General features: G+C 44.3%; 1 protein-coding gene across 4 annotated transcripts in view; it reads left to right on the top strand.

The window, feature by feature from the left end:
• Positions 1-12063, top strand: part of fermt2 (FERM domain containing kindlin 2) — a 36607-nt gene that overhangs the window by 16314 nt on the left and 8230 nt on the right. For 3 of the 4 annotated variants that reach the window (XM_086127275.1, XM_086127274.1, XM_086127277.1), the window contains 5 exons: positions 4234-4362; positions 6856-6888; positions 9687-9912; positions 9995-10097; positions 10988-11095. In XM_086127275.1, the coding sequence (XP_085983401.1) occupies positions 4234-4362; positions 6856-6888; positions 9687-9912; positions 9995-10097; positions 10988-11095 (599 nt within the window). The remainder of the gene's footprint in view (positions 1-4233; positions 4363-6855; positions 6889-9686; positions 9913-9994; positions 10098-10987; positions 11096-12063) is intronic. The other variant, XM_086127276.1, reaches the window with a different exon arrangement.

The raw sequence follows: 12063 nt of genomic DNA, 5'->3' as shown, positions 1-12063 counted from the left end.
GGACGGATCAGGCCCATGTTGCCGCGGCGAAAAATGCAACCTGATGGAGATGCGGTCGGAGACGAGAGCCTTTGCTAAAATTAAGTTGTGACAGCGACACAGGACACCTGACGGTGTTCAAGGAGCTGAAATTCCTGATGAGTTCAGAGTTGATTTCTCTAGCCCTTCACGCACGACTTTGTACTTCACTATGATCGTCAATTTTACACAGGGCACACCTGTTGCGTCATTTTAAAGGATGGCATTCAGCAAGCTGGCAGGATCATGTGACGGTGTTCCTGTTTTTTACCGGCCCTGTCTGAAATTTTCAAGAATGAACTATTTTATTCACGAAATCAAAAAGCTCCTCGACGCTATGATAGCCGAAGAGCAAATGACACATTTTGATGGAGTGTAGCGACACAGAGACATTGTTTTTTGGAAGGCAACGAATGGTAGCGAAACAGGCTTGTAGCTAGCCCGGTGCGGAATGCGTTTGTAATATATCTATTATTGCAGCTCAAAAATTTGCACAACTTGTCTTTGGCAATCTTGGTGCATACCGAGGCGGTACTTGATAGTTTGGTTGAAAAACGCAGAGACGAATGTGCCCTTAGTCAGAGTGGATGTCAAAAATATTCAACATTCTGGCAGAAAGTCATGGTCTAGTCCTCATTTCTATTAACTTTTTATTAGAAGGAGCTTGTCAACTTGTTTTTGTTGAGATGAATCCTTGACGTGTTCTATTGACTTCAAAATTGGCACGAATCTCTTCCTATGATGCAAACAAACTGTAATTTCCCCTTCCAGCTACGTTATCACCACTCAAAACTCCTTTATACGTAGACTCCCATTCACAAGTAGTATCGGAAGTCCAAAGAACACTCCCATCGTAACAACTTCTCCCATGTTCCTGGGCAGTCCGACACGGATATCGGGCTTTGATGAGAATGTTGCGCTTTTAATACGTACTGTAAAAAATCGCACGGTTTCGCCCCCATCTTGACCTTTTTTCCATTCGGCACTTGGACGTCAAGTCATGAGGTGATAACGCACAGGGACTTTTGCAGCCTTTTTAAAACTCATTCAGTACCACCCAATTCTGGACCAAGTCTGAAAAGACGTTTAAAAACGCCTTTGGGAGTGAATGAGTTAAGGAATTGGCGATGACAATATGTGTGGCCGTTTCACTCCAAACTCTTGCAACTTTAATGTAACCGTGCCAGTTAAAACGCGTGGGCTGCAACCTTTTATGATGCAGTTCCACTACATTGTTTTGTTTTCCACCAAAACCACCCATCTGCCACTAATTAGAATCGCCTCCTCGCCCATTTGCGCAGTCAGACATGGGCTCATCTTGTCTAGACATCCCAGAGTTGACTTCAAGTCACCTTTTCCCGTGTTATAAACCCCGACACACAGCGCCATTGTTTACCTCCTCGTGTAAGTGACTAACGCATGACCGGAGCTGCAAGTCCAAAGGTGCAGCAAAAAAAAAATTCTATTACCCAGCTGAGTACCACCACTTAATGTAAACAAGTATCAGGTTGCTCCACTTTAGCGGCATATGAACGACTTTAGCTAGTATTTGCGCAAAGACGGGCACGCACTGTAGAAAATAGCAAAGCTCTTCAAGTGTGGAACCTCACAATCTGTGCCAGGACTTTTTTTTTTTTGAGTTGCACTGATTTCAAAACTAGGCGATTAATAAAGGTCGGTTCATAAAACAAACTCTTGGCTTACACTAGTGGCTGTAATGTCAGCAGTTGAATTGTGATATACGATTATGATCGCTACCGAGCGGAATCAAGAGTTTACCCCTCACAGACACCGACTGGAATTTCTCCATCCAGCAGTTTATTAGTCTCATCTTCATTGATTCCAGTGTTATTGATCCTCCGAGCCAGGAAGGTTCGTGAGTCACTCTCTTTGCATCGAAGGTGCGTGAGGGAAATATCAGCAGACACAATCGGCCCTCATTTTAGTCCATTTAGGGTCTTTTTGGGGGGTGGGGGGGGGGGCTGCGATTGCGTTTTTGCTCCGTAAATTTAGAATGTGATGGTGTCGCAATTGGCCGTAGTCAAGCAGTGAATCATGTGTTCCAGGGAGTGCACGTCTCCAGCACAGCTTTTTATGTTTGTTTTTTTTTTTTCATGACTGGAACTAAGTCAAGCCCTCAGCTCTGGCTGTAAGCCTGCTCACCGCCACAAGTCTGCAGGATGGAAGATTGACTCTTCTGGAGGTGTCAATTCCGCTAATGGATCCTTTTTTTGTGTGTGTGCGTGCGTGTGTAAGCGTCAACACTCTAGGCCGCAAGTATGTGGCATGTGTCGGTAACGTTTTTCCCGTCAGCTAGTAAAATATTATGAACCTATAATTCAACATACGCCGACTGGGTCCATCAGCAATAAATTAGAAAAAAATACTCGCGGGGAGCAGTGAGTCATGTGCGTCTCTATTGTTTCTCTGCCAGGTAAATTCTGCTTCTGCTTGTATTTTTTGTTTGTCTGAATATTCCCAGAAAGAAAAATCCTCAGGGCAGTCCCCCCCACCCCCTCACTAAAGTTAGTGAAGTTGCAGCAAATGGAGACTTTGTGTCAGATTTGCTTTTGAGAAAGAAACACAACAGCCATTCATAAAATGTTGAGAACGAGATTAGTTGTACGACTGAACGTCAAAGTTAATAACATCCACATTTTGAAGGTGTCATTTTAACCATCTAAACTGTATTGCAAGTGTAAAAATAAGTTGACTGCTGTTGATTTAAAAAAAAAACAACTGAAAATATCAAATAGAATGTTCTGTCCCACAAATTAAGCTTTTATTACTTTTTATTTTAAGCAAGTTGCACTCGTCAGTGGCATCACAAAAAAAGACAAAGAAAGACGTTTTAAAAGTCCACTCGGCTGAGGTCACGAGCAATAATATGGAAAAATCCAGGATTTTGTATGAATTTTGAGCTGTTATTTTTCCTTCCTGAAAATGTTTGTATTATGTACTATACTTGGTCTTCATTATTTGGTTTGTTGCAAATTCCAAAAAGGGTATTGCAATTACTTCACCCCCCATCATCTCTCAGTCGTAAGTTAAAATGCCACGTGTCTCTCAAAACACACACACACACACAGACTTGCTCAGTGGGTCTGATGCTCTGCAGCACGCCTGCACCTCACATGGCTGTATAAGGGCACAGGGATTGTGCTTGAACGCTACAGTGAAGCCAGAGGAGGAGAGAGAGTGAGCGAACTCCCATCTGGTAGTTTTTAATACTTTGGAATGCTTTTGCTTTAGTTACACAAAGCAAACAAGGAGCTTTCTTGCTACCATGTTCTCCCTCTGCTCACGCTTCCCTAAACAGACTCTTCAATCACACGCCGCCATCCGTCATCCCACTTCCACGAAACCAAGAGTGGAACCTCCAAAAGTTTCACTGAAAATGACACCTTTTGAAATGTGCATTTCAAACCATCGGGTGAAATTGACTGTTTGGTGGGAATGCCAAAAGCGCCATGGCGGATGGTTATCATGGTGGATTTGATCACAGAAGGACATTCATTGTCTGTTGGGCATCTTCAAAGGGGGAGCAGTTTATTGTCGAGTGGTAAACTTATTTTAATACTTGCATGACTTGACATCAGCTCTCTGGCCCTGCTGACACATTTAGAACCATCTTGCTGCCCCCCCCCCCCCCCCCCAAGCCTCTACCATCTTGTGACATGTCTGCCTATGCGGGCTGATGCTTCCGTGGCCTCCGAGAAACGAAGAAGGGGGTACAGAGTGGAAAGGAACTGCTCTGTTTTAGTCATTATATCAAATTGAGAGCTCTTTGAGCACACGTGCACACTTGAACTCACACACACACACAACAAGATGTGTTTAAAGTTCTACGGTTCGGCAGCAACCCAATAGCACTTTTGCGTGTGTGCATGAGTTTGAGAAATGGTTGTTGAAAGTGGGGGTGGGATGGTTGAGGTTGTCTGGCCTGTCTCACTTGGGGATTACACTCCAAGCAAAGATTTGTGGGGGCCTTGAGAAAAGGGATTTGCCATTTTTCCAGTCCTCATGTGCTGCAGCTGTCTCTGAATTTCTTACCTTCTCCCGTGTCCCTTTTGCTGTCTCTCTCCATAGTCGTTTTTCCACGCACATTTTTTTTAAAAAAATGTAATTCTTAAGGTTGGCTTTTTAAACCCTGACTTTTCCCTTTAGGTTCAAACAATGAACCGTCTGTTGATTGTTCATCCTGTATCTCCGCAGATATCCGTCACCCAGAGGAGTTATCTCTACTGCGCAAGCCGCGTGATCCCAAAAAGAAGAAGAAAAAGTTGGAGGAAGCTGAGGAGGATGATCTGGAGTTAGAGGGTCCGTTGTTAACCCCCGGATCAGGTCAGTCACTGCGGATATTTTATCATCAACTCAAACGTGGTTCCCACCGGGCCTCCATTTTGAGTTTTGGTCCGACAGCCACCAAAGGTGCGTCGATCCAAATATACGAGCCCTTGCGTGGCCTCTCCTGCCCTGGCTTCCTTGGCGGGGAGGATGACGGATGGTTGAGATTCCACACATAGTTGGTTACGCTGCCATTTTAACCCGCCGACTGTGCTGCACACCACCACCACCCCACTTTAGCCTAGCCAGTGCTGAGTTACGACCCAAGTGGGCGCCGGACAAGGGTCAACACCACTTTCACTGTTAAACCTAAGCACACAGAAAAAGATCGTGCAATTAACATGTCAAAAACACACTATTATTATTTTTGTTTGTTTTAATGGAGGGCAGCGGCAACCCCCTAAAACCCACATCATTACATTTCCTCCTGGGTGTCTTCCTTTCGATGGGCAGATATATGATTTCTGTTTGATGGTGCCAAGGGTTCACTTATCGACAAGAATGTGCACAATCTGTTCCGCCATCCCCCATCAGATCACATGCTATAGCTAGCCGAAATTGCTCTGCGTTATTCCGTCCCGTGTGTGAGGGCCTGGCCGAGTCTCCTGATTGAAATCACAATGAGGGAGGAAACGATGCAATCACTTCCAAAGCCGACGTGGTTACTTACTCTTGTTGCACACTTAATGTACTGAGCATAGTATTGCGCACAGCTGGGATGGACATTTTTCCTTCAATTCCTTCATCTGTCATTCATTAGGAGGAAGAAAAAGAACCCACGATTTCATTTTTGCATTCAGATGGTTTCCAACGGCAAACCATTTTGAACCTCTGTTTTCATGCCAGCGTCTTTTGAACAATGTCAGCACTGCCCCACGAGGAGTTATGCGTGAATATTGCTCAAATATAACTGGCTTGAAAGATCATTTCCACAAGAATCCTCTGAATTTTCAATGGAAATTTATGACCGTGCTCAGCATGCGCCACTGTTTATTTCTTTATTTATGTTAAGTCAGATTCTCGACGGCTCGGGAGAAATAGCAGAGTGTGGATGTAACTCGACTTCCCTTAGCTGACCTCTTGGCAGTGGCGGTTCTGGGGGGGGCGGCCAACGGGGGCCAGTGCCCCTGTAGCACTGATTCTGGCCCCCCCTGTGGCCCCCCCCTCCGAGCGCAAATTACGCAGTCGTGCCGAGTCGCCGACGCGAAAGGTGGAACCAAAGTGCGTGATTTAACATTCTAGTCGGACCCTTTAGTGCGCTGCGCCACTTAAAAATGAGCGGGAAAATGAGAAGCAGTCCGCAGAGAAGGAAATTACCACGACACGAGTGCCATTTGCGTGTGTGTGCGTGTGTGTGCGTGCGTGTTTGTGTGTGTATGTGTGTGTGAGTGTGCGTGTGTGTGTGTGTAACTTTTTTAGTCTCTTTTTATTTTTATTTAACAGGATCAATATATAAGACATTGCCTTTTTAAATTTGGATAATTATATGCATGTAAAACATCTAGCTTCAGTGTATTTGCAATTTTTGTCCCCGGCAGGCTGGTACCATATCATCCCCTGGTTTGAATATTCTCAACAGATGGACACGGCGTATTGTTACGCTTGCAGACATTTTAGCCCTCCTAATACTGTTTTTTTCTCATCACTGTAATGTTATGACTACAATTTCAAAGTCTGAAGAAATAAAAAGTCAAATAAGATTTCGAATCTGTCTTTTTAGCCCTGGGTTGAATGTGCCCCCCCATCAAAACCCCTGGCCCCAGCCCGGCCCCCTCAGTGAAATTAATCCAGAACCGCCCCTGCCTCTTGGGATGGCAAACGCATTTTTGAGTGAATCAACAGTGCCTCCGTTGGTCGCTGCGAAGCGGTGGTGCTCCATTTTGCTGAAAATAATCAGTCATGTCCAGAGGTTTGTTTTTCCCCACCTATTATTAACTTTATTTTAAAGAGAATTTTGGTTTCGTACCCGCATTTGAAAATGATGTTGAAACAAAAACTAAAGCGACCTGCACTGGATGGCAGGAGCCACAAATAACATCTGTGGATAGCCCTGAGGCTATTTGACCGATTATTTCCACTTGGAGACTGACGACTTCACCCTCTATCTTTGAAATTAGAAAATGTCTCGTGCCAGGAACTTTAAAGAACATAGAATGAGTCCATTTTAAAACTTGAGCGAGTGTCTCCCGGGCCAAGGCTGACATGCCAGTCCATTGTGTTGAACATGGGTCAGCATGTTGGGACACTTGGCACTGTCACAACAACGCCTCGCCTGTTTTGACACTTGAATGAGTGTCTCGGAATGGGCGGGCCTTCCATGCCTCAACCCAGAGGCTAACTTGCCATTATCGCTCTCCCCTCGGAAAATGACCATTATCTCCTCATACCTTTTTTTTTTTCTTTCGCTTCTGTTTCCTTCCCTCCTTAATATTCCCAGTGACATTTCCTCCGCTGTCCTCTCTTTTCCCTGCCTTTCTGTCCTCATTCTAGCCTCTGAGATAATACACATCGGACCTGTCAAAGGTAAGCTTTCCCCTCTGTCCTCTGCTGTTTCTGCAGCACTGCTTCCTCACCGACCCCTTCCTTCTCCTTCATCCCTTGCCCCTACCACGGCTGCCGTGTGGTGATCACATGACATCCATAACCTTTGCAGGGCTCGCAGTCGTCCTGGTAGTCTGACTTTTCTGAGCGAAAGTCAGCTGACCCAGAGGGTGACGTTATGGGAGCTTTGGCCTCCCTAAAACTGAGCATACGCGGTCGTTGAACAAAAGTCCTTTAAGTGTTGTTGGCACGCATTTCAATACATTGCCAACTATCCATTCAAATCAAGAAAAAGAAGACATTTTCACCGTCCGTCTTCGAAATGCTAATTGCATAAACAAGACTTGCAAAAGGTAAAATTTTTGGTTTGGCAGGAATGAGCCAAACTATCCATCAACTCAGATCTGCAATGACTAGTCAATGAATACTTGAGGTATGTATATGTTGACTCCTTATTGCTGCTTCACAAAAAAAAATACATAAAATTGAATCTCTGAAATTTTATATGTTTGAGAGAACATTTGAGAGATTAAATTTCATGGGAAAAAAAATTGTTCAGGTCATGTGATCCACAAGGCCAATTTCAAGGTCAAATTATTGGTCAATAGGTCAATTTACTAAAATATGCACCAATCTTTGAAACGATTTAAAATTCTGTGGCAATCGGAGCTCCCACTGCTCCGATTGCCCGAAAATTTCAGATTTTGTGTCGTGCCATCACTGTCGACAAGTACAGCAATCTAAATCTGCTGAATTCAAATAAATAATTTGGCATGGAAAGATGGAATAAATGCCACTCATGTGTCTTAGATTTGCCAAATTCTCAAAAGTCTGCCTGACCACTGACCAAATTCCTCCAGTTTTCCAAGACTCGGCAAACAAAATTCAGGCCAAATCGTACAGTTTATGCCTCGCTTTTATATATAGTAGCTTGCTTTGTGAGCTCTTCACTGTAAAATCCGTTTTTAGAGGAAATTCCACCATTTTAAGGAGTGAGAAAGTTTACATCTCAGTCTCAACAGCCTTTGGTGGTCTATCTACAAATCCCCTGTGTGGGAGTTTTCGGGAGTTGATGCATGTAAGCATTCGAAACGACTTTGACTCGCGTATCATCGAGTTTGTAAACAGGATGGAGGAGTTGTGTTTTTGAACCGGCTTTTCCCCCCTTGTACATTTTGGGATTTCTCTCGAGACGCTGATGGGAGCGACTGATAGCTCTCTTCCTGACCCGCTGAACTCGGGCATTAAAGAAAATCCACCAAGCAGTGCCTGAATAACACCCTTCTCTGCTGAGGATGTGCGCCCCCACACACCCCAACCTTGCACCATGTTCTCATGACCTCCGTTTCATACCCAAAGCAAGCCCACTTCCTGATTGCAGAAGGGATTCAGTACAGTGTTGTTTGTTGACGGGACAGAAGGGGGGGGGGGCAGCAAAGGAGGGGAAACAAAATTTGATGGCAACAACAGGATCCGATTCACATACTTAATTGTTCAATATTGCGGCACTTGGGCTCACATACACGGAAAGCTTTCCGCTTTCTCCCTGTGCCGAGTTGTGCGATGTCGTGCTCTGTGTGGAGTGCACTCCTGCCCTACTCTACTCACAAAGGGGGTCCACACATAAAGGTAATCTGGCAATTTTCCAGCATGATTTCCCTCTTACAGACGAAAGCCAGCAAATGCCTGAATCCGCCTTTCCAAAACGGACGTTATTTAAAATATATCCTCTGAGTCTTACCGAGAGAAGATGATTCAGTGCAATGGCGATACCAGATAAGCCAATAGTTGTCTTAGCTTATTTTTGCGCTGGTGTGTGCGTGTGTGTGTGTGTTGGGGGAGGTCTCAATCTTTTGTGTGCACCCCCTTAAATTGGGTAAACCCTGATCATCTCGTGCATCGTGTGCATGCTTATCCACTTCAATCCCACCAGGACACCATTGTTGAAGCCACTTTATGTGCAAAATGTGGAGCTGGTACATGGCTGGGCTGCTAATAAGTGTGAGACTGTTCACGTTCCGCATTTGTCAACGTGCACTTAACTGTGTCGTGGAGCACCTAAACATGTTTTGGGGCGCAATCATTCAGGCGATGATGCAAGCATGGAATTTGGTATGACTATTAATGACCATGATAATAATTTGCGAGGGGAAAGAAGTGCTTGTCATTAAAAACTTTCAAGGACCATCTTACTTTCAAAATGGCTACCAGTACACTGAAAACTGCCAGAAACTATATCAAAAAAACAAACAAACATTCAGGTAGGAGTGACTCCAACTATCCGGATAGTCCATGTATGTCACGGGATTTCAATGATATTGGATGAGCCATACAGTTACGTTAAACGATAACCATTCATGATGTGCGGTGGACTCTACATTCCAGAGTTTAACCACATTTAAACGTATGGATGCACACTGAAAGGCAATAAATAGTGTCATAAATCTAATTGTGTTGACAAATATGTAGTCATCTTGTGGAACATAGCATATACCTCAAAGGTGGTGAACATTTTGGCAAAGAAAGCCCAAAAATAATTTCATTCACTGCACTTTGCTTATTCATCAACCAATATGTTGACATTTCTTCATGGTAAATGTCATATGATGTCATAAGGAGAGTTTGTTGGCCAGCACTTTTTTCCCCCTGTCTATCCCACAGTGAGGTTATCTCATGTTTGAGTCACCAGTTGAACAATTTTATTGAGCTTTTGTGCTCCACTGTTAGTTGGTTTGTTTGGCCACGTTTCTAACGCGAGCCCCTGAACGGATGACTTTCAGGAAGCATCTACTCCAGCCCGGGCTTGTACAGCAAAACCATGACGCCCACCTATGACTCACGAGACGGCAGCCCGCTGTCCCCCACGTCAGCCTGGTTTGGCGACAGCCCCCTATCGGAGGGCAACCCCGGCATCCTCGCCGTCAGCCAACCCATCGCCTCCCCGGACATCCTAGTCAAGCTCTACAAGCCGCAGTCTCTACTGGACAAGGCCAAGATCAACCAGGGGTGAGGGAACCAACCTATTTGTTTGGTGCACGATATTTTGCTGTTTTTTTTTTTTCCGACAAATGCCACTCTGTATGTCCAGTTGGTTGGACTCGTCAAGGTCTCTGATGGAACAGGACGTCAAGGAGAACGAGGTGTTGCTACTCAGGTTTAAATACCACAGTTTCTTTGACCTCAACCCGAAGGTAATTATCCATAAAACACAGTCAGCACAGCTTGTTCGGAATATTGCGATCAGGTTGAACTGTGTTCAAGCATTTCCATGACAGTGGAAACTCTGAAGACAGCACAATCCGTTCCAGGATGTTTGTCAAACTCTGACTCGGTCACATTTAAAATAAATCAATCAAATTAATTCTCAATGTGAATACTGTAAATATTAACGTCCACTGTCAAAGTGTTTTCATGAAACAAACAATTGAATATGCAGTTTCACGTTCCAAAAATGTCATCAAAGTACAAAGAGTTCATCGGTGTATATTAAAACTCCATTTCAATCACCCTTTGAAAACCTCTAACGGACACGTAAATGGGGTGGAAAGAAACGGGATGCTAGCGATAAGCCACAACGCCGTTAACACGAGCAACTGTCGGGCATTTTGATATATTCAAATGATATTTACGTGATTTATCATATTGCCGAGGTCTGGAACTGTCATGCAAACGTCCATGTTAGGCTCTTGGGTTAGTGTCACCCTTTTTCTTCCTTCTATTTTTATTAGCATCTTCATGATAATTCTGTTTGTAATTTACCGTATACTGAAGGCTTTCCAATACTGTGGTAAGTTTTACGGAAAGTTCCATGGTGCTCTAGTGATATTTTATTTTAAACCAATCATAGATCAAAATAAGTTCAGCCCTGTTAATATTAAGATGTAAAAACAATAAACGCTGAACATGACTCATTAAGTTTGTCCTTGAATGCTTGTTAAAGTGACAGTCTTGTGTGACATAATCCTTGGTGGCAGTACATCTTTTGGAATCGATGCCGGTGAAGAAAAATACAATTTGAGTTGGAATACAAAGTGTGACATCAGGGGCGTTTGACTTCATTAAACAACTTTTGGGTCCCCAGTACGACGCCATAAGGGTGAACCAGCTCTACGAGCAGTCCAAGTGGGCCATCCTGCTGGAGGAAATCGAGTGCACGGAGGAGGAAATGATGATGTTTGCTGCGCTGCAGGTAAAGTTGACCTGACTTTTGATGCTTTGTCAGCAGCTGAAATGGGCACGATGACGATGGCACGACGTTCGGAGTGGCGGTAGACCTGAAGCTCGCTCATAAAGAAACAAGCAAGCGACATTTATGTTATAAATGGAAAAAAATAGAAATTGGGGCACTGGGAAGTAACGGTTTGATGACTGTAGTGAACAATATTTTTCTGGGGGGTGTAGGGGTGCCAGGATCTTTAGGACACCACCCTGTCTTCACCCTCGGGGTTAATTATAGAGCATCTTCAAGCCACAGGATGCCGCGTTTTGCCCCCCCCTTCGGACCAAGCAGTACCCGGCAGGCCAGTGTTGTCGCTCATGAGTTTCATCTGCGCGGTTATAATTAACTGGTTTCCCATTACTCCTCACTTGGGAGAGATGCTAATCCAACTTGGGTGTTTGGACGCTCCCCGCTGTTCGAGACTATTTTTCATCAAGGGTTGCATGAGCTCACGGAGTTGGCTGAGGTTTCACGAGCGGGGAAGGTGGATACTAGAGTCTAAATAAAGATCCCGCAATTCCCACATTCAGTATGTGGACGGCCACTGTTGGCGGCACATTCAGATGAGATAATCAGGTGTTAGAAAATAGACTCGGGCATCGTTTTGAACTTTGCAGCTAACAGGAAACAACCTCGCCAGGCCTTGCAAATGTTTAAAAGGCAGCCGCAGAGGAGTGATGAGTCACGTTTGCGCCCTTTGTCCCACATTGGCTAACCTGAACGATGAGAATGTGTCTGTGTTTGTTTCGCGGGTCGACAGCTGTTCCTTCAAATAACAGAAGAGGATCGGCATTAGAACTAGAAATTAGAAATTATATTCATTCATTCATTTTCCAAACCGCTTTTATCCTCACTTTATATATATAAAACATTTTCAGTCTTCAAAAAAGGCGTTTTCATGGCTTTTGGCACTCCAGTAGAGCAAATGAATGACAACA

This window comes from Hippocampus guttulatus, chromosome 13, assembly GCF_054856545.1.
Source record: "Hippocampus guttulatus isolate MCC_2025c chromosome 13, RoL_Hgut_1.0, whole genome shotgun sequence".
Lineage (NCBI taxonomy): Eukaryota > Metazoa > Chordata > Actinopteri > Syngnathiformes > Syngnathidae > Hippocampus > Hippocampus guttulatus.
Note: the sequence above shows the minus strand (reverse complement) of the source record. Positions and strands in the feature narration are given on the sequence as shown.